The sequence below is a fragment of the Miniopterus natalensis genome, chromosome 7, assembly GCF_054644295.1.
Source record: "Miniopterus natalensis isolate mMinNat1 chromosome 7, mMinNat1.hap1, whole genome shotgun sequence".
Classification (NCBI taxonomy): domain Eukaryota; kingdom Metazoa; phylum Chordata; class Mammalia; order Chiroptera; family Miniopteridae; genus Miniopterus; species Miniopterus natalensis.
The window spans coordinates 83,289,667-83,313,415 of record NC_142087.1 but is presented as its reverse complement, the minus strand read 5'-3'; the positions used below and the strand labels follow the sequence as shown (position 1 = coordinate 83,313,415).

The following is a 23,749-nucleotide window of genomic DNA, read 5'->3' as shown; positions in this document are numbered from 1 at the left end:
TGTTGTTGCAAATGGCAGTATTTCCCGCTTTTTCATGGCTGAGTAATATTCCAGTGTGTGTGTGTGTGTGTGTGTGTGTGTGTGTGTGTGTGTGTGTGTAACGTCTTTTTATTCATTCATCTGTTGACACTTAGGCGGCTTCCATATGTTGGCTACTGTGAATAATACTGCAGTGAAAGTGGGGATACAGGTATCTCAGATCCTGGTTTAATTTCATTCAAATAAATACTCAGAAGTGGAATTGCTGGGTCATAAGGTAGTTTTATTTTAATTTTTTAAGGAACTTCCATGCAGTTTTCCACAGTGGCTGCACCAGTCTGCATTCCCATCAACAGTGCACGAGGGTGCCCTTTTCTCCACACCCTTACCAACACTTGCCATTTTTGCCCTTTTAAAAAAAAATTTATTTTAGAGAGAGGAAGGGAGAGAAAGAGAGAGACAGAGAGAGAGAAACATCTATGTGAGAGAGAAACATCGATCTGTTGCCTCCCACATGCAACCCCACCGGGGATCGAACCCGAAACCGGGGTATGTGCCCTGACCTGGAATCGAATCCACCAGCTTTTGGTGCACAGACAATGCTCCAACCATCTGAGCCACACCAGCCAGGGCTGCCTCTTTGGTGATAGCCATTCAGGCAGCTGTGAGGGGACTGGACTCTCTCTGTGGCTGTGATTTGCGTTTCCCTGCTGATTAGTGATGTTGAGCATCTTTTCATGTAATTTTGGCATCTGTATGTCCTCTTTGAAAAAATGTCTATCTAGGCTTTTGCCCATTTGAAATTGGATTATTTGCTGTGGTTTTTGTTAGTTTGTTTTACTATTGAGTTGCATGAGTTCTTTACATATTTTGGATGTTAACGCGTTATTAGATATATGGTTTGTGATTGTTTTCACTCTTTAGGGTGCCCGTTCACTGTGCCGATGGCTCCTTGGCTGTGCAGAAGCTCTTTATTGGACGTGGTCTCACCTGTTTATTTTTGTTTTCTTGCCTCTGCTTTCGGTGTGATATCCAAGAACTCACCACCAAGACCAACATCAAGGGTCGTTCTCCCTGTTTTCTTCTCAGGGTTTTACGGTTTCAGGTCTTACATCCAGTCTTTGATCCACTTTGAGTTGATTTTTGTGAGCGGTGTTGGACAGGGGTCCCGTTCCATTCCTTTGAGTGTGGCTGTCCGGTTTTCCCACCACAATTTATTGAAGACACTATCCTTTCCTCATTTGTGTGTTCTTGGCACCCTTGTCAGAAATTAGTTGACTATAGCCCGGCCGGGCATGGCTCAGCGGTTGAGCGTCCACCTGGGATCCAGACGATCGGGGTTCAATTCCCGGTCAGGGCACATGCTTGGTTGTGGGCTCCATCAGTGACTCTCTCATCATTGATGTTTCTATCTCTCTCTCTCCCTCTCCTTTCCTCTCTCTCTGAAATCAATAAAGATATAGTTTTTAAAAAATTAGTTGACTGTATATGCCTGGGTTTATTTCTGGGCTTTCTATTCTGTCCCACTGGCCTGTGGGCTTGCTTTTATGCCAGCACCACACTGTTTTGATTACTATAACTTTGTATTATAGCTTGAAGTCAGGGACTGTGATGCCTCCAGCTCTGTCTTCTTTCTCAGGATTGCTTTGGCTATTTGGGGTCCTTTGTGGTTCAAAATAAATTTTAGGATCACTGTATTTCTATGAAAAATGCCTTCCTAAAATAACTGCAGGAAGAATTGCCATCTTTGTGTAATGTTGGGTCTCCTTGTCCAAGAACGCAGCATTTCATTCCATTCTCCCTGGTGTTCTATTGTGCTTCTCAGGAGCATTTCCATTTTCTTGCATATTTCTTGTTAAGCTTGTCCCTGGGCCTTTTGTTGCTGCTAGTATTTACAAAGTATTTTTCTCTATTTTGTTCTGAAACTGTGTGTGTCGAGGCGGCTGGATGATGTGAGTGGTGTGCCCAGCCCAATTCTTGATTTAACTGGGAAGCTTTCATTTTGCCCTTCCCAAGAAAACGCTGACCTTGGGTTAGTGCAGATGCACTGGATTGTTTGAGGGGCAGTCTTCAATTATCTATTGCTGTGTGAGAAATCTCCCCAAAACTTGGTGGCATAAAACAATAACAAACCTTTATTATCTCACAGTTGGGAGCGGCTGGCTGGTGGCTCAAGCTTGTGGCCTCTCAAGAGGCTGCAGCCCGGCAGGGGCGGAGGCGGCTGAAGGGGCTGCGCGGCGCTCAGACGGGCTTGAGTCTCCCCGGCTGCTGGGGTGCGGCCCCCAGAAGGTGGCTACCCCGCGGGGCGGCCGCGGGCAGGGGCAGCAGGCCAGAGGCCCCCAGCCCAGGCGCCAAGCCCGTCGTTCCCTCCGGTCCCGCGGGTCGCCCGGCTGCTCCTCGGTGCCCGAGGGCCCTGCGCCCGACGGGACTCTGGGCCGGGGGGCCCGGGCCGCGTGTGGCACGGAGGGGCCGGGGCTTTGCCGCCGCCGAGCTGCGAGCCTGCGCCTGGCGTCCCGAGCGGGGCGAAGGCCGGCACAGGGGCCCGGGGCGCCCAGCGCCTGAACGCCCGTGGGCCGTCCCGGGGGCGGTGAAGGGCCTGCGCGGCCAGGCCCCCGGCGCAAGGGGCCGCGAGCCCGCGCCCCAGGTGAGGGGCCCACGCGGCCCGGCAGGAGCGCAGGTCCCGGCCTCTGGAGCGGGGCAGTGGGTGGGCTCTGCCCCTCCCGCCCCACCGCGCCCCGCCCGCGGGATCCCGGCCCCAGGCGGCCGCGGGCGCCGCAGCCTCTGCCGCGGGTTCGAGTCCCGCCGCGCGGGGGGGCGGGCGCGGGCGGGGGCGGGGCGGGGCAGTGAGGTAATTTCCGCGCTCGGGCGTCAGAGGTTTGAGTCACCCGGGGGCAGAATCGAAAGTGATCGCCCTGCGGGCGCGGCCAAATGGGTGGTGAGTGCGGGATGCGGGGTCCCCGCCGCTATGGCCGCTTCCCGCGCGGCCGCGGCTCCGGGACGGGGACGGGGGGGGCGGGGGGCGGGGGGCGCGGGGCGGGGGGCGGGGCGGGGCGGGGCGGGGCGGGGGGCGCCGAGCGGGGGCGCCGAGCGGGGGCAGCCGCGACCCCCGCCCGCGGGCGGCGCAGCCCCGCGCCCCGCGCTGGGGGAGGGGCGCCTCTGGCCCCGCGCCCCCCGCCCCGCGCCCCCCGCGCCCCGCGCCTGAGCGCCCCGGGAGGTGCCGCGACCCCGCGGGCATCGGGCGGGCCCCGCGGCCGGGGGCTCCCGCCGCCGCGCTGACCCGGTCACTTCCTCCTGAAGATCAGTTTCGAGCCGCAGAGTTTCCCTTGAAAGTTCCTCGGGGGAAGCCGGTTCCCCTTTCCCACTTGGGACCCGCTGGGGAGCCCCGCGTCCCGGAGCCGTGGGGGCGGCCCCGCCCAGGCTCCCGCCGGCAGGCCCCGGGCTGTCCCTGCGGGCACGGGGGGGGGCTTCAGACGTCGGGGGCCGACCTTCGGGCGAGGGAGCGGGGGGCGGGGCGCGGGCAGCCCCAGCTTCCGACCGCGGGGACCCTGCGGGGGGGCCGGGCCGGCCGGTCGTGCGCCCCGCCCCTTGGGCGCACAGCCCCTCCTGCCGCGGGGCGCCTGCCCCTCCTGGCCTCAGGCTGACCTCCTCTTCGCTTCTGCCCCACACTTCAAGCGCGCACAGCCCCGAGGACCAGCTGAGCCCGAACGCCGCCCCACAGGGCCAGGCCTGCAGCGGAGATGGTGTCCCCCGGGCCTGGCCCGCTGCCCACCCGCCCCGCGGCCACCAAGGAGCCGCCTCTGGCCAGGCTGTGCGCCCAGGTGGACCTGTGCCTGGGCTGCTCCCGCTGCACCCGGCGCCTCAACGAGAGCACCTACGCCCTGCGCCCGGCCGGCGCGGAGCACGGCTGTCCGCGCGAGATCCTGCTGGCCCGCTGCAGGGGGGCCGCCAAGAGCAGGGTCTGGCGCAAGGTGGACCGCCGGCCCAGCTTCCCGCGGCCGGCGCGCTACGAGGTCTGCCGCTACTACAGCCCCGGGCTGGGCTGCCGGCGGCACCGCAACCACTGCACCTTTGCCCGGAGCCCCGAGGAGGCGCTGGTCTGGACCTTCGAGCGGGAGCACAACGTCCACCGTCTGTGGCTGAAGGCTGCCGTGCAGGGCGGCGGGGCCCAGGGTGAGCTGCGCAGTCCCGCGGCCACCATCCGAGAGGAGTTTGGCGGCCACTTCCAGCTGCTCTGCGGCCGCTGCTTCCGGCACTGCCCCCCACGCCTCAGCCCTGTGGACCCCCAGGGTCGCTGCCCCAAGCACGGAACCTGCCCCTCGCTCCTGACCCATGTGAGCTCTGAGGGCCGCCGCAAGCAGCAGGTGGTGGAGGTGCGGCCGCAGCCCAAGCACCGCCAGCCGCTGGCCTACTGCATGTTTGTGGGGCGAGGGCAGCCATGCCGGCATGGGGCATCCCGCTGCCAGTATGCCCACAGTGCCGTGGAGATGGCCGTGTGGGAGGCCGAGCAGCTGGGTGGGCTGCAGCGGATGGACCTGCTCACGTCCCCTGCTTCTAGGGGGGACGGGCACACAGCTCCCCGTGGCCAGTCCCCTGCAGGCCGGCTGTACTGCCACGCCTGCCTGGTCACCTGCCACTCCCAGGAGGCCTTTGAGAACCACTGCTCATCCCAGGAGCATGTGCAGATGGTGGCCCAGGACCAGGCCGTGGTCTGGGAACACCGCAGCCCGCCCACTGGGCTCTCCACCTTCGAGCTCTGTCCCAGGTAGGGCCGGTGGGCGGGGCTCCGGGAGGGGATGACCTACTTTCAGCCAGAACCAGGGGCTCCTTGTTCCTTCTGCATGACCGGCTGGCACCTCATCCACCTTAGGTGGGCATGGGAAATCCCCAGAGGTTGTGCCAGCTTTATCTTGCGGGCACAGTAGTGGACAGGATGGAGGGGATCTCTGCCCCCATCCCATCCCCAGCTTGGAATCTATTCCTGCTCCCCCATACAGGCCTCTTTTGGGCTGAGGGGTCTCACCCTGGCTGCCTGCTGACCTCCCTCCCTCCAGGCCCGCCCTCTGTGAGTATGGGGTTGTCTGCACCAAGGCACATTCAGAGCAGGAGCTGCAGGAGTGGATGCGGCGAGTGAGGACTGCGGAGCTCCGGGAGCAGGCAGCCTGGCAGGAGGGGCTGGTGTCCTACCGGGAGCGGCTGCTGGCCGAGTACCATCGCAGCAGCAGTGAGGTCCTGGTGGTGAGTGGGGCCTTGTGAGTGGACCAGGGAGGGCAGGGGCCAGGGCCACCCTGCTGACAGCCTGGCTTCCCTGTGCAGCTGGCCGAGACCATCGATGGTGTGTCTGTCACCTGCCACCAGTCCCTGGTGCATCAGGCCCAGGAAAAGAAAATTCAGCACAACTGGACGTTTGTCATCCATTCCCAGGTGAGTGGTCTGCATAGCCCTGAGTCGGCTGGGGTCTGGAGCCGCTGTCCTACGCAACGTCCCCTGTGTGTATGTTGGGGGTGGTCTCTGTGCCTGGGGTTGTGGGGTTATTTTGTGGAGTGTCTGGCAGAGAGCAAGGGGTTAGGCTAGTGACCACCATGAGCTGAGCATCCCATGCTATCCCTCACTTTGCTCAGCATGCATGGGGCCCTTCTGGACCGGTTCTGTGACCCCACCTTGCATGGGGAACACAGGTCCAGAGAGGCTGAGCACCTGCTGGGGACACAACAGGAAGCTCAGGGGTTGGGGAGGGGCCTGTGCCAGCCTGGACCCTGACAGGTGGGACAGGGCCGCTCCGGCCATCTAACCATCCAGTTTCTTCTCAGGAACCCCTGCAACACGTGGCCCTGCTCAAGCAGGAGCCCGGAGCAGACTTCTCCCTGGTGGCCCCCTGCCTCCCGCTGGGCCAGGTGTATGCACAGGGGAAGCGCTTCTGCGTGCCCGACTGCCCGACAGAGTTCCAAGTGGGGGTATGTGTGCAGAGTGCCTCCTTTGGCACCTTCGAGCAGTGGGTGGTCTTTGACTTTGGCCGCCGGCCAGCCCTGCTGCAGAGACTGGAGTTGCAGCTGGGCCAGGAACACCGCCCAGGGGGGACCCTAGCGCCCAGCCACCACCAGGAGCTGGAGCGCTGGCACACTGGCAACCGCCAAGTGGTCCCTGGTGTGGAACGCACAGCGGAGCAGATAGCCCTGATGGCCAAATACAAGGTGCCTGCCCTGGCCCTGGAGTTCTGCCGCGGCGGCCCGGCCCCGGGAGCACTGACCTGCGCCAACTACAGGCAGAGGATGCACCAGTTTCTCTATGAGGAGGAGGCGGCTCAGCAGCGGCTGGTGGCCAGGTGCGTGGGGCGGTGGGCAGGGGCTGCTGGGGTGCCGGCCGCAGAGGGCTGGCCTTGTTCAGCTGACCCACGTCCTCCCCACTAGGCTGAACCTCCGGGGCCCCGTGTCCCTGAAGACCTCACTGGAGACGCCAGCCCTAGGCATGCTCTTCCCACCACCGGGAGCCCTCTATGCAGAGGTCCCCATCCCCTCCTCCCTGACCCCAGATACAGACCAGGGCTTTCTGCTGGGCCGGGCGGTTAGCACGGCATTTGTGGCCCCTGTGCCTGCACCTGACCACACTGTGTATGAGGTGCGGCTGGAGACCCGGGCCAGCTTGGAGCAGGCGAGGTGGCTGCTGCTCCCTGCCCACTGCTGCACGGCCCTAGGGCTGCAGCCTGAGGCTAGTCCTGTGCTGGAGGTGCAGTTCCAAGTCGATCTGCTGACCTTCCGCCTCTGGCACGAGGCAGTGGACGCACTGCCCGAGGAGCGCCTGGTGGTTCCCTACCTGCCAGCCTGCGCCCTGCCCCGTCCGCGGCCCAGCCCGCCTGCACTGCACGGCAACCACAAGCAGAAGCTGGCGGTGGAGTTCATCGCCAGCAGCAGCTCTGGGGGCACACAGCCAGTCGCCCCGCTGCTCATCTACGGCCCCTTTGGCACGGGCAAGACCTACACACTGGCCATGGCCTCCCTGGAGGTCATCCGACAGCCCCACACCAAGGTGCTCATCTGCACACACACCAACAGGTGAGCCCAGAGCCACCATTTGCTGCCATGCTGCCTGGGTTGAGCGAGTGCTGCTGAGGTGGTGTCACCCCAAGAGAAGAAGGTGGACTCAGGGCCTAGGGCTCTGACTGGTTCCCAGGTTCATTGGAGGCCTGGGAGGCTAGTTCTAGAATGGATGTGCCTGGGCAACCTGGCCATTGGTGGAGTGGAGCCTGGGCTGGGCTGCCCTGTGCACACTGGTGGGGGGGGCAGTGCACTTCTGAAGTGAGTCTCAGGCACCCTGATCCTTGGGATTCTCCCTGATAGGCGGTCAGTCCTGGACTGAAAGGGACAGGGGACATCTGTGCTTCAGGCCCAGGCCAGGTGCCCTGGGGATTGGGGTCTGCTGTCTGAGTGTGGGGCTGTGGATGCCCCTGCAGAGGCCCTGGACCAAGGGGCAGGGCGTGGGTAGACATGGCACGGCCTACCAGCACTTCCTGGGGCAAAGTTCTGCTGTTGTTCTTAGGAGAAGCAGATGTAAGCTCTGTCAGGGAAGGCCATGGGTCTGTCTGCCTCCCTTGAACCCCTGGAATCCAGGTAGGGCTAGGTGCACAGTAGGCACTTTAGTAATCAGCTGCCAAAGCCCCATGTGCCCTTCTCCCCCTCAGTGCGGCCGACATCTACATCCAGGAGCATTTCCACAGCTATGTGAGCAGCGGCCACCCTGAGGCCACACCGCTGCGGGTGATGTACACGGACCGCCCACCAAGCCAGACTGACGCAGCCACGCTGCAATACTGCTGCCTGACGGAGGATCGCCGGGCCTTCCGCCCGCCCACGCAGGCCGAGCTGGAGCAGCACCGCATTGTGGTGGCCACCACCTCGCAGGCCCGAGAGCTCAGGGTGCCTGCCGGCTTCTTCTCGCACATCCTCATCGACGAGGCCGCCCAGATGCTGGAGTGCGAGGCGCTCACCCCACTGCGCTATGCCCTGCCCAGCACCCGTGTGGTGCTGGCAGGGGACCACATGCAGGTCACGCCCCGGCTCTTCAGTGTGGCCAGGGCACAGGCGGCCGGCCACACGCTGCTGTTTCGTCTGTTCCAGCTGTACCAGCAGCAGGCACACGAGGTTGCCCAGCGCAGCCGGGTCATCTTCCACGAGAACTACCGCTCCACGGAGACCATTGTCGCCTTCGTCTCGCATCACTTCTACATAGCCAAGGGCACCCCCATCCACGCCCGTGGCAAGGTCCCACGCCACCCCCGGCACTACCCGCTCATGTTCTGCCATGTGGCGGGCAACCCCGAGCGTGACCTGTCCCTGACATCCTGGATCAACATGGCCGAGGTCCTCCAGGCTGTGGAGCAGGTTCAGGAGTTCTACAACACCTGGCCCCACTGCTGGGGAAGCCGTGAGCAGAAGCACATCTGTGTCGTGTCCCATGGAGCCCAGGTAAGCCCAACTGTGGGACAGCTCTGCCCCACTGGACATGGTCTCCCCTTGTGGTCTCCACAGCCTCAGTTTCCCCTTCTGTAAGAGGAGCTGAGGAATTCATCTCCCAGGGTGTATGTGGGACATGAACCCCATGCTTGGCACCAGGGCTGGGTGTGGTTGTTGGGGCCCTCCTTGAGCTCACCTGGGCTTTCGATGTGGTCGTGTGTCTCCAGGTGAGTGTGCTGAGGCAGGAGCTGAGGAAGAGGGACCTGGGCCAGGTGTCTGTGGGCAGCTTTGAGATCCTGCCAGGTGGGTGGTTGGATGGGGCTGGGGTGGAGTGGGGCGGGGCCATCCTCCCAACCCAGGCTGACTGTGCCCCCTCTCACAGGTCGGGAGTTCCGGGTGGTGGTGCTGAGCACGGTCCACAACCACCACAGCCTGCAGAGCCCGGGCGCACCTGCCTTGGAGTTCTTCACAGATGCCCGCGTGCTCAACACCATCATGACTCGCGCCCAGTCCCAGGTGGTGGCTGTGGGAGACGCCGTGGCCCTCTGCTCCTTTGGGGCCTGCAGCAAGCTCTGGAAGAGCTTCATCCACCAGTGTGTGGAGCATCGCAGCATCTGCCCTGAGGGCTTGTCCCTGGAGCACATCGAGCAGGCCGTGATCCAGAGGCAACGCTGGGCCCGCTACCAGCAGTCCACAGTCCCACCAGCAGAGAGATCTGTGTCAACGGTGGCCAGGGACACTGTCCCAGAGGAGGGGGCAACAGGAGCCCCAGCCACAGAGCATACAGCCATGGCCAAGGTTGAAGAGGGTGAATCCCTGGCCAGGACTTCGGTTGTTGGGGACATGGCCACACTGAAGGCAGAGGCCAGGGACACAGCTTCAGGGTCTGCATTCAGGGGGTGCCCAGCAGGTGGGGATGTAGTGTCAGTAGGGAACTCAGCCAACACGGTGGAAGGGCCGGCGGCCACAGACGGCGAGGATGCCGAGGACCCCGAGGACTCTGAGTCCAACTTCTGGCCCTCTGATTGGGAGCTCAACGCTGATGACTCCATCCTGCAGGAGCTGCTGGACGAGAGCCGGAATGTGATGGTGACCGTGCGGGAGGACGGGCTGCTGGACACTGTGGCCAGGCCCACATCCCCACAGCAGGCCCGGCAGTATGTGAACCTGCCGCGGGACGCTCTGCGGAAGCTGCTGCTCACGGACCCCGAGCGGCACCACAGATGCATCTTCACGCCGGAGACCTTCGAGCGGGCGACGGCCGTGCCACTGGACGACGAGGGGCCGGGCCTCATTCAGCTCAGGGGCCGCTTGCACTGCGGAATGGCCTTCAGTGGGGATGAGGTGCTGGTCAAGATCCTTGGCAGTGAAAGGGGCCTGTTGGGGCGGCCACAGGGCCGAGTGCTAGGTGTGCTGAAGAGGCAGCGCAGTGATCTGGTGTTTGTGTGCCGCATGGATGAGTGGGACCCACGCATAATGACCCCCATTGATGGCTCTGTGACCAAGATCTTCGTGGCCGACCTGAAGGACCCGCTGCAGGTGCCCATCCACCGCATCCTGCAGGGCCGGGTGCAGCGGGTGGGGTACGAGCGGCTCACAGCTCAGGCCAGGCGCCGCCGGCTCTTCTGGGTGCGCATTGTGGTCTGGCGGGAGCGCTTCTACTACCCACTGGGCATAGTGCTGGAGGTGCTCCCCGAGGCCACCACCTGGGAGCAGGGCCTCCGCATTCTGGACCTGGAGTACGGCCTCAGGGAACCCTTGCCAGACCCAGCTGCTGTCTCCAAGGCACTGCAGAAGTACCACGCAGAGCTTGGCCGGGTGCCTGGCTCCCGGGACGACTGCCGCAGCTTCCTGACCTTCACTGTGGACCCCCAGGGAGCTTGCAACCTGGATGACGCCCTCAGTGTGCGGGACTTGGGCTCCAGGTACGAAGTGGCTGTACACATTGCTGATGTGGCCAGCTTCGTGGCCAGGGATGGGGCGCTGGATGTGGAGGCCCGAAGACGGGGCACTGCGTTCTATGCCCCCAACCGGGAGCCGACGCCCATGCTGCCCACTGGCCTCTGCCAGGACATGCTCAGCCTCCTCCCAGGCAAGGACCGCTTCGCCATCTCTCTCTTCCTCACCTTCGAGAAAGGCAGCGACCAGCTCAAAAGCCTGCACTTTGCGCCCTCCGTGATCTGCTCCGACTGCCAGCTGTCCTATGAGGAAGCCGAGCAGGTGATCAGAGGGCAGCGGGGAGCCGGCCTGGAGCTGCCCGCCCGCCTGGACTCCGTGGACGCCTGCGTCCTGGCTGCGTGCCACTTCGCCCGGGTGCTGCGCCGGCGCCGCTTACAGGCGGCTTTCCACTACGAGCAGCCGGACGAGGACAGCGCACTGGGCTTCCGCATGGCTCACGCCATGGTCAAAGAGTACATGATCCAGTTCAACAGCCTGGTGGCCGAGTTCCTGGTGGGCCGTGAGTGCACCCGGACGGTCACTCCGCTTCGGTGGCAGCCCACGCCCAACGGCCACCAGCTCGAAGCTGTGAGTGAGAAGCATGGAGAGCTGGTGCCTTTGTCCCTTCACCTGAGGCATCGCCTGCGTGGCCGCGGCACCCCCGACACACAGCTCCACCTGCTGGCTTCCCTCTGGAGGCACGTCCAGCTTGCTGCCCAAGCCCAGGACATCAACTTGCTGGTGGACCTCATCACCACAGATGACATGCACCCCTCGCTGGCTGCCGCCGGCCTGGACTTCCGCAAGGCCCTGGGCCGCTCTGTCTTTGGCCGCTCTAGCCAGGGTGAGCGGCAGCCGGCCAGTCACTACTCACTGCAGGTGGACTGGTATACCTGGGCCACCTCGCCCATCCGCAGGTACCTGGACGTGGTGCTGCAGCGGCAGATTCTGCTGGCACTGGGCCAGGGGGGCTCTGCCTACTCCTCCAGGGACATCAACAGGCTCTGCCAAGACTTCAGCCGCCAACACACACGTGCCCAGAGCTACCAGCGCCGGGCCTGCAGCCTGCACCTGGCCACGCGGCTCAAGGCCCAGCCGTGCCAGAAGCTGGGCTTTGTGGTGGACGTAGAGCCAGGTGCCCGCTGCTTCAAGCTGCTCTTCCCAGTCAACCCCGAGACCCTGCCTGACCTCTGCCCGGTTTACTACCGCTCCCTGCAGCTGGCAGAGCACCCATACAACCTGGTAAGCCGGTCGGGCCTGCGGCTGGAGTGGCGACGCCGTGTCTACTCGGTGCTGGAGAACAGGCCATGCCTCCCACTGCCTGGTGCCCTGATGGACTCTCACACCTGGCCTGTGGACACGGCCCTGTGGCAGCAGCTACTAGAGCTGGTGGAGGAGCAGAGGTGGCTGGAGGTGGCTGCCCTTGTGCAGGAACAGGGCACTGTCAAGCTGCCGCATCGGGAGCTGGGGAAAGTGTCACGCAGCCGCTGTGGCCACTTTGTGGAGGTGGCCCGGGAGCTGGGCATCGGGGACACACTGCAGGTGCAGCTCAGTGCCACACTGCAGCGGGGAATCCTGGCACCGGTCCTGCAGCTGTGGTTGGTGGCGCCGGGCCTCAGCCTGTGCCTAGAGCATGTGGAGCGAGCGGGTGACTGTTTCTCGGGCCATGTGCCCCAGGCCGGGCGGGACCGCTGTCCCAACGTGGAGGACTACTGCCGCGTGTGGGAGTCATTCTGTTCTCTGGAGTCGGCCACCAGTGCTGTCGCCGAGAGTGAAACCATCACGCTGCAGCATGTGCGCATAGCCTGGGATGTGGAGCGGACGGAGCAGGGGCAGCTCCAGGGCAGCTTCTGCCTGGAGGCTGCCTTCCTCCGCGAGCACAGCATCGATGTCAGCTTTGGCCACTGCTATCTTTGCATCCGGCTTGAGGGTCTTCGGGCTATGCCCGATGCCGGGGACCCACCCCCCAAAGCCAGCCCTGCCCAGCTTCCCCGGGCCATCCCGCCCTGTGGGCCCAGCAGTCTAGGCCCAGTCCTGAGCATTGACCCTGACACCTACACCTGGGTGGCCCATGGGCTAACGGAGGACTGGGACCCAAATCCAGAGAGCCGGGCCGACCGGCAAGTGGTGGACAAGCAGGTGCGCTTCTTCATTCACCACATGGCCATGGAGAAGGTTCCGGAAGAGGTACTGAGGCCTGGTACCCCATTCACCATTGAGGTGCTACCAAAGCAGCTTCCTGACCTGTGAGTGGTTTCCCCAGGGCCAGAGGCCAGGGAGAGGTTTGTGGGTGGGAAGAGTGAAAACTCCTAGGGCTCCCTCTTTTGGGGCAGTGATCCATCCCCAGGAGAGTCCTGTTGAAGTTTCAGTGTCCATCTCCACCCCCACATGCTCCCAGCCGCAAGGAAGAAGCTGTGCGTGGGCTGAAGGATGCGTCTCAGCTGGTCATCAACATCGCCCTGGGCCACCCCATCCCCTTGCCCCGCCACCTTCCCCGCCACCCTCCCTGCCACCCTCCCCGCCACCCTCCCCGCCACCCTCCCCGCCACCTTCCTGGTCAGCAGTCCCTCCGCAGAGGTAGGTGGGGGGCCCTCCAGCTTCCCTGTGCCCCTTCCTCCTGCCCTGCCTGCCCTGCACCAGAGCTCAAGGAAGCCTGGCTCCTCCCTCAGGGACCCCCAACAGGTTCCTGGAGCGACAGACCTTTGACATTCCCGGAGGCCGCCACAAACTGAACCCCAGCCAGAATGGGGCCGTCAGGGAGGCCATGAAGAAGCAATTCACCGTCATTCAGGGCCCACCAGGTGGGGCCCACATTGAGGGGGGGCTGAGGGTGCCCGGGCAGCAGGTAGTAGCTCCACTCACCCTTTCTCTGTCCACAGGCACAGGGAAGACGGTGGTGGGCTTCCACATTGTGTTCTGGTTTTATAAGTCAAATGAGGAGCTGGTGCCAGCCTGTGGCACCCCTTGCAGGGAGAAGCAGCTGGGGGGCCCCTGCATCTTGTACTGTGGCCCCTCCAACAAATCAGTGGATGTCCTGGCAGGTGCACTTGGTCAGCCATATGGGGGCTGTGCCTGGGGATGCCGGGCCCAGGGGATAGTCACTCATGCTCTGACTGCCCCCAGGAATGCTCCTGAGCAGGAAAGCAGAGCTGAAGCCCCTTCGCGTGTACAGTGAACAGGCAGAGGCCACCGAGTTCCCAGTGCCGGGTGTGAGCAGCAGGGGCCCACCCAGGAAGACCCCTCGGGAGGGGAGGCCCAACCAGACCCTCAGGTGCAGTCTCTCTGTCTGTCTGTCTATATTTGGATGGAGGGGAGAGGCCTGAGCTGTCCAGACGGCCCTACCTTGGGCAGTGGGTAACATGGGGCTTCACAGAGTACCCCCCCCCCCCCAGGAGCATCACCCTGCACCACCGGATCAGGCAGCCCTCCAACCCCTATGCATCCAGCATCAAGGCCTTTGACACCCGGCTGCAGAGAGGGGAGATTTTCTCCGAGGAGGACCTCATCAAGTAAGTTCCATGCCTGGGACCATGAAGCTGTCTCCTGGTGTGGGAGGTCCCTGGGTGACAGATGATGTCCCCACACAGGTATAAGAGGGTCCTGGGGATGGCGCGAAAGTTCGAGCTGGACCGTCACAGTGTCATCCTATGCACGTGCTCCTGTGCGGCTTCAGCCAGCCTCAAGAACTTGAACGTCCGGCAGATCCTGGTTGATGAGGCAGGCATGGCCACGGAGCCCGAGACCCTCATCCCCTTGGTGAACTTCTCGCAGGCTGAGAAGGTGAGGCAGGTGGTGAGCTGGGCACACCAGGCAGGTATCACTGGGAGGACCTCGAACCTGGGATGCAGGGAGCGCATGGAGGGCAGGTTGAGGTGGGGTGGCAATGGCCGTGGGGCTGGGTACCTCTGGGTCTGGGGTGTCAGAACATACCTGTCTGTCTCTCCAGGTGGTTCTTCTTGGGGACCACAAGCAGCTGCGGCCTGTGGTCAAGAATGAGCAGCTGCAAAGCCTGGGGCTGGACCGGTCTCTTTTCGAGAGGTACCACAGGGATGCCTATATGCTGGACACGCAGTACCGCATGGTGAGCCAGCCTGGCCTCAGCACCTCTGCCACTGCCCGCCTCCTGCATTCACCCTGGCCTTCTCCTGGGCCCAGGGTGAGTGGATGGTAGCTTGTCCTTCGCTCATGTTCTCCCCGGCAGCACGAGGGCATCTGCAGCTTCCCTTCCATGGAGTTCTACCAGAAGAAGCTGAAGACCTGGCCGGACCTGAAGCGGCCACCCAGTGTCCTAGGCCATGCTGACAGGGAGAGCTGCCCCGTCATCTTTGGCCATGTGCAGGGCCACGAGCAGAGCCTGCTGGTGTCCACAGATGAAGGGAATGAGAACTCAAAGGCCAACCTGGAGGAGGTGGCAGAGGTGGTGAGTGTCATGTGGTGTTCCTTGGTCAGGGAGGGCTTTTTAGGGGAGGAGGCAAAGGAGTAGGTGAGGCCCCCAGTGCCTAGGGTGGGGAGGTGCCAGGGCCGGTTTCACCAGCAGCCCCTTGGTCCCTCAGGTTCGCATTGCCAAACAGCTGACCCTGGACAGGACAGTGGACCCCAAGGATATTGCCATCCTCACACCCTACAATGCACAGGCTGCAGAGATCAGCAAGGGCCTCGTGCGCCAGGGTGTCACGGGAGTGACCGTGTGCTCCATCACCAAGAGCCAGGGTAAGAATGGAGGCTGGTTCTGGGTGGGGCTCCTGGGCCTGGGGTCAGGAGAGTGGGCTTCACCATGCCCTCGGTCCCCAGGGAGTGAGTGGCGCTATGTGCTGGTGAGCACCGTTCGTTCCTGCCCCGAGAGCGACTTGGACCAGCGGCCGACTAAGAGCTGGCTGAAGAGGTTCCTGGGCTTCGTTGTGGACCCCAACCAAGTGAACGTAGCCATTACTAGGGCACAGGAGGGACTCTGCCTCATCGGTGAGGGCTGCTGGCAAGGGGTGGGAGGTTGGGGGAGTGGCTGGGTATGGCTGCTTCTGGGGCTGAAGCCAGCACTGATTCCTCCTTCTTGCAGGAGACCACCTCCTGCTGCGATGCTGCCCACTGTGGCGTCGACTCCTGGACTTCTGTGAGGCCCAGCGGAGCCTGGTGCCTGTTGGCCAGGTGCAGGTCCGGAGGAGGCCAGCTGTGTTATTCTGAAGGGCCCACCTCAGCCACCCACTGCCCTCAAGCTGCCAGGATGGCCAGAAAAGTCGCAAGCCCTCCTCTGCTTGCTGGCCACTGCCCCGCCACCTAAGCCCACCTGACCGGGCAGGGATTTTGGAGGTCGGTCGTGGTCATGCACATTAACCACCTTCTGGAGTCTTGATTTGTTCCTGGGGGGAACACGAGCTTGGGGCGAAGGAGGAAGACTAGTCCCCATCCTCCCAGTTTACTTGCTTTTGTTGCCACTGTGGTGACGGGGAGCATCCCAGGGGTGGGGCTGGGAGCTTCTGGACCAACATATGTCACTGGGAAGGTTTGAGGTCAGGAAGAAAATCCCAGCTCTTTGGTGTTTGGATGCCATCCCAACCATACTGGGTGCCAGCCATGGAGCTCAGCTTTATTTTCTATTTTTAAATAAACCAAAACCCATTTATTTTTTACTGGAACAGGGTCCTCAGCCCAAATTCAGGGCTGAGAGGCTTCCCTGGAATCGAGGGCTTTTTCTCTGCCACCCACAGCCCTATGTCCCTCAGGGGCCACCTCACCTTGAACTCCCCTCCTGACCTATGGGGTCTGGCCCCCCTGGATGGGCTGTTGTGTGCTCTGCCCCACCCCCACGCCACTCCCCACAGGTCAGGAAAACCTACCCAATGGGTGTGTCTGTCTTTTCAGGGTTGAGGATCTTCCCTGCCCCTCAGGGGCATTTGTGTCCTGCCTTCTCTGGAAACCTCTCCTCCACATCTGCCCCCAACCTAGCTCACCCTAAGGCAGCTCTGACCCTGGGTCTCAGTGCAATTTCCTACTGTCCCCGTGGCCACTGTTTATGCCAGGAGGGGCCAGCCCCACTTGTGGCCTTGTGGCAGAGCCTGGAGGGGAGGGGAAGGGAATGTGTCTGTGTTTGTCTGATGCTGAAGTTTTCTACAAATCAAATTTCTACATTCCAATTTTGTATCTTTTCTTGAACTCTATTATATGATTGAACATTAATTTTATTATAAAAGTCACTCTGCTTTCTCACCTCTGGCTGTTTTGAGGTCTGCCTGGGGGCCAAAAGGGTGGCCCTTCCTCTTGCTTTGGGTTGTGAAGTGGCTGTTGAGGCTACAAGCCCACTGTCGCAGATGCTAGATGTGGAGCACATGGTGGGGGGAGTGGGTGCTGTCCCTGATGTACAGCTGAAGACACAGCTGCTGGCTGAGGGTCAACTGCCAGGACAAAGGAAGCTGGCAAGCCGGCTAGGAGGAGGGGCCACAGCCCACGAGCTCTGTCCAGGTGTTGCAGGTGTGCCCAGCCCTCTGAACTTTGACCTTAGGCGGTGTTGGCCCCAAAATCTAAGTCCAAAGTCCCCAAGGCTGCCAGCAGGTCCTGTGCCACCCAGGACCTTGGGCACTGCATGTCCCCTGCGGGTAGACCTGGTCTATTCCGCTTGTGTGTGGCTGATCCCCCAGTGCCCCCCACCCTACAGCGCAGCTGCACAGAGGAAGGTGTGGCAGGGCCCTGGCCTCTGAGAGATAAGTGGTAGCAGATGGGTCCGGAGGTCACAGAAAGAAAAGGGGTCTCTGGCCTTTGTGTCCTGTGTGTTCACTGTGAGGCTCCAAGCGAGCTGTCTACTCTACGGCAGCCCTAAGGCATTGAGAAACTTGGTGGTATCTCATGACACCGTCAAGCACTTAAGTAGAGACTGAGCAGGACTCCCAGGCAGGGAGTTGAGACCCCACCAGTCTGGAGTCTGGGAGGGCTCCCTAGAGGAAGAGGCAGTGGAGCCCCAAATACACTGCTGAGGGAATCCAGGCTGGGGGAGGCAGGGAGGGCAGCTGGGGGAAGAGGCGGGGCTGAGCATGGCAGGTGCGTGGAGGCTGGGCAGGCATAGACCAGCCTCAAGGGCTGTACCCGGAAGGGCACAGTGGAGCTTCTTACAGAGTGGGACCTGCAGACTCTGGGCAGGTGCCTTTCCGGGCGAGGGCACAAGGTCATGCTGCCAGCAGGAGACACCAGGATGAGGAAACCCCCTTGGGCGTGCCCTATGCACCTCCCTTGGTGAATCCACTCCAGCCTGCCCCTCTCTGACTGGTATGACCCAGCACAAACCCCAATCCCTGGCCCCTGGTCCCCGGCCCACTCCTGTCCCTTGCACCCTCCATTTCTGAGGAGCACGAGGCCTGGGCCCTTGGACCCCTGCAGGACATCCAGGAGAGAGCACCCCGTAGCCACAGGAAGCCACAGAGTGTGGGACAATTGGTTTGACTCCTGGATGGCATTCTGGAGCACACAGTGGGACAAGCTTGGGAGAGGAGCCCCCACCCTGCCTAAAAGCACCCTGTCCATAGCTGGGGGAGGGTGCTGGGTCCTTTTGGGGAAATCCCTTCACTTCTCTGACAGTGGGAGAGGGGCTCTCTGTTTCTGATCACCATCCCTGGCACACAATTCTCAGGGCTTGCTGTCCTAGCAACCACGTGGTTACCTGTGCTGACCGTCCTCCCAGCCACAGCCAGGGTACACAGGGATGTCCCTCCTGGAGCTGGACACAGCCAAGCTGCAGGAGCAGGTGGGCACTGACATCATCTTCATCCAGAGTGGGTGTGTGCACGGGGAGGGGCACTGTTGGCCACCCCGGGGCACAGGACCACACTGTAGGGCAAGGACAGACTATCAAGGCAACATCAAGGGGGTGGTTGCACACATGGGGCTGCACACCAGGAATTGGTGGGGAGGGGCAAAGGGCTGGAGGGTGGATCAACCTGCAAACAGCTATATGCTGATCTGTGTCTTGGGGATGCTCCATGCCAGGTTCCCTTGCCTAGGACCCTCACCCACCTCAGGATGGGTGTGCAGATGAACTTCAGCTTCATTTGGGGAAAATATAAGACTTTTATTGTCATTTTAAAAAGAAAATGTCCTTTTGGCCTCAGGCACTTTGATCCAGATAAAACTGGGGCAATAGTGCTGGGGCCATGACTGCCCCCAATGGAGTCTGGGCAGGACCTGGGGGTATCATCCCCTCTTGGGGAACCCAGCCTAGGAAGGAGGAAAGGTGGCCAGAGCCTGTGCTGAGGTCATATGGCTGGTTATTGTGATGGGGAGAGGCAGGGGCTGAAGTAGCCGAGCCCCTTGGAGCAGCTGTCATCGTTGCCGGTGGCAGCCAGGTGCCAGGGCTGACACTTCTTGCTCCAGGGGTCAGCTGTCCTGGAATGTCCAGCCTGGGCCCCCCTACAGAAAAGGGAGTAGGAGTTGCAGGGGCCTGGGGCTCATGGGCGGGCTGGGCTGAGTCAGGAAAAACACTCATGTGGCTGCTGCCGCCCTGAGAATGTAAGTAGGTTTGCTTCTTTGTGAGTGTGCGTTTATACTCCTCTTTATTAGTGGATAAATATTAGAAAATCATCTCTTGGAAGCTGCGGTCAGGGGCGGCCCGGCTTGCCCAGCCGACTAGTGGCGAGCCCTTCAGGAGACCCCGGCCTGGTCTGCAGGGTGAGGCTGTCCCTCCAGGGCTCGTACACGAGTGTGTAGCTCTCCGCCCTCTTGACGGTGAACTTATAGACACGGTTGGGCAGCAGGTTGTGGACATCAAAGGTGCAGGCAGCCACGGGGATGAGGCCGCGCTGCAGGTACTCCTGCTGTGTCCGTGGGTCCAGCAGCTTGAAGCGCAGCTCAAACTGTTCCGGCACTGCTGGCTGGATGGTGACAAACCAGCGCAGGGTGACCCAGTCCTGGTGGGCCACTGACTCCTTGCGGTCGAACATGACAGGCATCTTGGTGCTGAGCATGAGCCGGATGTGTGGGATCTTGGTGGCACCGACGTCAGACACCAGGCGGTGCTTGATGTGCAGACGTCCCGGCACCATCATAGCCAGGAAGTTGTCCATGACAGCTGACAGGTCTGCCAGCCGCTGCTCCACGAGCGCCCAGCCTGCCAGGAAGGGCCGCGGGTCAGGCGATTCGAGCAGGGCGTCCAGCTGGGCGCGGCCATGGTCCAACTGCTCCAGCAGGTCTCCAAGCAGCAGAAGCTGGATCTTGGTCTGCGCAGTGCCCACCTTCTTCATGCGCTGGAACTTCCAGGGGTCGATGAGCTGGAGCATGGTGCTGGGCAGCACCAACGGGTTCTGGTCGCCCAGGGCCAGGTGCTTGGGGAGAATCTCAATGTGGTAGGAGCACTTCCTCAGCAGCTCCATACGGGCATGGTGGCGCTTTAGCAGGTGGGGACTCAGGTCGCAGGTCAGGAACTCCCGCAGCGCGTTGCGGCGTGCAGTGTAGGTCCTCCAAGCCTCTGGCTCCAGCAGCTGCCGGTCCTCAGCCTCTTCCACCTCCTCCTGGTCCAGGAAGGACTGGGGACTATCCAGCTTCATCTTGTCCAGGCCCAGGCCTGTCACCTGGAAGCTCATTGTCTGGAGGGAAGGGTGGAGGGTGGGGCATGAGTGGGACAGCGAGGCGAGGCTGGCCTCTGCTACCCACCCGGGGCTCACTTGGGGTAGTGTGTGTGTGTGTGTGTGTGTGTGTGTGTGTGAGTGATTTCAGACCTATTGCCCCCCACATTGGGCCCCTTATACTTCCTGGGGGAGGACCTAGTGGGGAGCACCTTTCTCTGGAAGAGGCTGCCTGGAGGGCCAGTGGGAAGGCTGCAGAGTCATGAAAAGTAGGCATTTAGGGGTAAACACTACTGATGGTTGGTTGTGAGGACACAGGGCAAGGCTGAGACCAGGGCTGGGCTCTGGGCCAGGATGATTTGAGCAGAAAGCCCAGCCACTGACCAGCTCTGTGGCCTGGCAAAGGCCTCAGGTCCTCATCTGAAATGGGGTAACAGTGTTCCTTGGGGCCACTGAGAAGACTCAGTGTGATCCTGTCTAAGCAGCATAGGACTCCCCTTGGAGACACCATGCCCTTCAGGCCCTCCATACTTCACTGCAGGTGCATAGCAGAGGGCCAGGCTCACCCCAAGACAGTCCAGTTGGTGACCAGGGTCAGCTGGGAGGCAGGGTGACCCCAGGCCTCAGATCTGAGTAATAATCATGCTGGCTCCCAGTTACTGAGCCCCTGCTGTGTCCTGGAGCCTCAAGTGCCTCACTGACTCCACAGGAAAGCCTGGAAGACCCTAAGATCCTGTCACTCCCACTTACAGATGGGTGCCTGAGGCTAAAATGCTTTGCAGCTTGCTCTCCATCCAGGGTTTGACGCCAGCCACTGACCCCAGAGCCTGAAGCTGTTTCGGGGCCACGACTCCCCCCAGGTTTCCAGCTCCGCGTGTCAGTGCACCCCATAGCTGGATGCAGCCCCAGCTGTGGCAGGCCGAAAGTCCACAAGGACTGCCACTGCAAGCTGGGGCTCTTTGGAAAAGGAGCCAGCATCCCTGGCTGCTGTCCCATGTCCCAGCCATCCCCAGGGTTGTGGCGTCACCTGGAAAAGCTCAGGTTGTCCCAGCAACCCAAGGATTAGGTGAGTTACAGGGTGACCCAGTAAGTCAAGTGACTTACCCAAGAAGCCACTGCTAAGTGACAGGGCAAGGTTGGGACCGGCTCCGTCCCTCCCCACAGGTCAGTCTTTGACCTTCCTGGGGCAGAGGAGGTCAGATCAGGTAGTGGGGTGAGGTCCCTGCCCAAACCAGGAACCCAGGACTTACGGCCTAAGTCCTGCTCTGGCTTCTGGCGGTAACTCTTGCCCCCGGATCTGAGCAGGGGTCAGGGATGTTTCCAGTCGCTAACAGTTTCCCAGGTGGAAAACCACAGACTGGCTGGTGTAAACTCCGAGGAAGGGTCTTCTGGAGCCCTGGCCCGCCTACCCAGAGCCCTGCCTTCTGGCCCTGCTGTATAACCCTGGCCCCCAGGCCCCCCCCCGCCTCCCCTCCCTCCGCCTCCCCTCCCCCGCACCCCCTCCCCCGCACCCCCTCCCACCCAGGCCTCCCCCCCCCGCACCCCCCGCCTCCCCTCCCCCGCACCCCCTCCCGCCCAGGCCCCCGCCTCCCCTCCCCCGCACCCCCTCCGGCCAGGCCCCCCCCCCGCCTCCCCCGCACCCCCTCCCGCCGGGCCCTCCCGCAGCCTGCCCCGCACGCACTTGCCGGGCCTCTGGAGCGCGCGGAGCCTTGCGGCCACTGTGCGCGGAGCCCGGGCGTCCGGCGTCGCGCCCGGCCCCCCCCGGGTTACCATGGGGATCGCCGGCCTCTGTGACGCCCCGCCCCGCCCCGCCCCGCCCCGCCCCGCCCCGCCCCGCCCCGCCCCGCCCGGAGGGCTGCGGGCGGGGCGGGGCGGGGGCGCGCTGTGGTCCCGGGGCCTGGACCGAGGGGCCGCTGGACTCAGCCGGCCTCAGCCTCGGGCTCCGCCGCGGGCCTTGGCTTGGGGAGCAGTTCGGGGGCCTCGCTCGCCTCCCGGGGACCCCGGAGCCAGCGCACGGGCTTCGAGAGCCAGGCTGGCTTAGGGTCCGGTCAGAGGGATAACCGGAGGCCGGCGGCGCTCAGGCGGGTCCCTGAGCCTCCTTGCGGACACAGCACCCCCTAGACCCGGCTTCTGGTTGGGGCTGCAGCCTTGGGTTATTTCGAGGGGGCTCCTGCTGCACCCCTGGCTGAATGCCTCCCCGGGAACCCCTCGGTGGAGCTACTGAGAGGCAGGGACCACCTGAACTGCCAGGTGCTTGACGCTTGTCACCCTGGTGAACGGACTGCAGGCTTTCTCTCCCACGCTGGTGGCCCTGATCCTGGTCTGGATAAATGGGGTCACCACGGCTCCAGGAGCCCCTCAGGGGTGTTCTCAGCCCCTGGAGCCTCACCTGTAGTGGACAGCTAGGCTCAGGATCTCTAGGACCTCTCAGTCAGCCTGGGTCTCCCACCCACAGTGGTCAGTCTGACACCCCAAGACACCCCTTGCACACCTTGGGGACGACTGAACAGGCAGGGATGCCTCCTCATGCCATCCTGTCTGCTCCCCCCCGGAGGTCAGTGGTGGAGCCCCTTCCAAGATAGGGTGTCTGTCCCTGAGTCCCCTCCCAGTCTGTTCTGTAGCCAGAGCCCCTCCACTGAATCCCACCCCTCTGAGTGATCCTGTCCTGGGAGGAGTCTTCCCCTGGCTAACTGCCCATCAGCCATCCTCAGGTCCAGGCCTGGGTGGAAGCCCCAGGAGGTGGGGCATGGGGAGGGTGCTGTTGGGGGCCTGGTCTGCCCTCCTTGCTCCAACCTGGGCTCTAACTCAACAATGAGAGCTGTTGTCATTTTTTGTTTATTTTTTTGTTAACCTTCACCCAAGGATATATTTTCCATTGATTTTTAGAGAGTGTGGAAGGTAGAGAGAGAGAGAGAAACATCAATGTGAGAGAAACACATGGATTGGTTGCCTCCTGCACAAACTCCAACCAGGCCTGGGATTGAATCTGCAACCCAGGTACATGCCCTTGATCAGGAATCGAACCTGAGACCCTTTTGTGCGAAGGCCAATGCTCTATCTACTGAACCACACTGGCCAGGACTGAGCTGTTGCTATTTAAGGGTCTGAGGGGCAAGGGCTGTATGGTTTGGAAAGGGGGGATGCTGTCTGAAGGTAGAGGGGAGGGAGATCCCCCAGCCCTGCAGCCCACCCGCAGAGGGGTGGGGCACACGGCAGCGCCGCTCTGCGCCAGGTACCCTCTGCCTGCTCTTTGGCCCCACCCTTTTTTCTATTTCGTGTTCCTCAGCTAATTTTTTATAATTGAACTTTTAACTTGAGGTCGGTGTAGATCATGCCCAGTTGAGAGACACCAGGAACCCGTTGCCTGTTGTAGAAGCTCCGTGTAAGATCACAGCAGGGTAGCGACGCCGCCTTCCAGAGGCAGGAGCCCCAGCCCCACAGGGACTCCACACCACCTTTTCTAGCCTTGCCGACTCCCCGCCCAGTCCCGTGCCCCCTTAGCCCTCGGCGACCGCTGCTCTCTGTGGAGAGCCTTGTGCAAGTGGAGCCCTGCGGTGTGGAGCCTTGAGGACCAGCCTCCCTCTCGGCACTGTGCCTGCCCCGAAGGCTGTGTGCAGCCCCAGTCAGCCCTTCCTCTCTGAGCGACGCCCAAGGCACCGCCCTGTCTGTTTTCAGTCTCACTGGACTCTGTCTGCAGCCCAGGCTGTGCTGCCCTTGGCAGAGCGACCCTGGCCCCTGAGGGTGGTGAGTCTGGTGGTCTGGAGGTCACAGCCCTGGGGGAAGGGGGTGCACCTGAGCACAGACATCCCATCATGTGCCTTCCACACACATGAACACATTCCGTCCCAT

The 23,749-nt window shown here is 62.2% G+C and overlaps 2 protein-coding genes across 2 annotated transcripts; one reads left to right on the top strand and one right to left on the bottom strand.

The window, feature by feature from the left end:
* The first annotated feature begins 3,686 nt into the window (after positions 1-3,686).
* On the top strand, positions 3,687-16,562 carry HELZ2 (helicase with zinc finger 2). Its single transcript, XM_087819235.1, has 19 exons — positions 3,687-4,741; positions 5,031-5,214; positions 5,293-5,400; positions 5,787-6,298; positions 6,384-7,025; positions 7,652-8,435; positions 8,651-8,726; positions 8,806-12,607; positions 12,760-12,938; positions 13,031-13,162; positions 13,241-13,402; positions 13,485-13,632; positions 13,754-13,870; positions 13,949-14,141; positions 14,308-14,442; positions 14,563-14,781; positions 14,915-15,071; positions 15,153-15,320; positions 15,415-16,562. Exons 1-19 carry the CDS (start codon positions 3,717-3,719, stop codon positions 15,537-15,539), a joined length of 8,868 nt encoding a protein of 2,955 aa, XP_087675361.1. The 5' UTR covers positions 3,687-3,716; the 3' UTR covers positions 15,540-16,562.
* Positions 16,563-18,937: 2,375 nt separating this feature from the next.
* On the bottom strand, positions 18,938-19,918 carry FNDC11 (fibronectin type III domain containing 11). The gene has a single exon (XM_016203216.2). The coding sequence runs from the start codon at positions 19,916-19,918 to the stop codon at positions 18,938-18,940; it is 981 nt and encodes a 326-aa protein (XP_016058702.2).
* Positions 19,919-23,749: the final 3,831 nt, after the last annotated feature.

Coding starts and splice junctions, on each gene's coding strand:
- FNDC11 (XM_016203216.2), bottom strand. CDS start 19,918: ATGAGCTTCCAGGTGACAGGCCTGGGCCTGGACAAGATGAAGCTGGAT.
- HELZ2 (XM_087819235.1), top strand. CDS start 3,717: ATGGTGTCCCCCGGGCCTGGCCCGCTGCCCACCCGCCCCGCGGCCACC. Junction 12,608..12,759: donor CCAAAGCAGCTTCCTGACCT/GTGAGTGGTTTC, acceptor ACATGCTCCCAG/CCGCAAGGAAGAAGCTGTGC. Junction 13,871..13,948: donor TCCGAGGAGGACCTCATCAA/GTAAGTTCCATG, acceptor GTCCCCACACAG/GTATAAGAGGGTCCTGGGGA.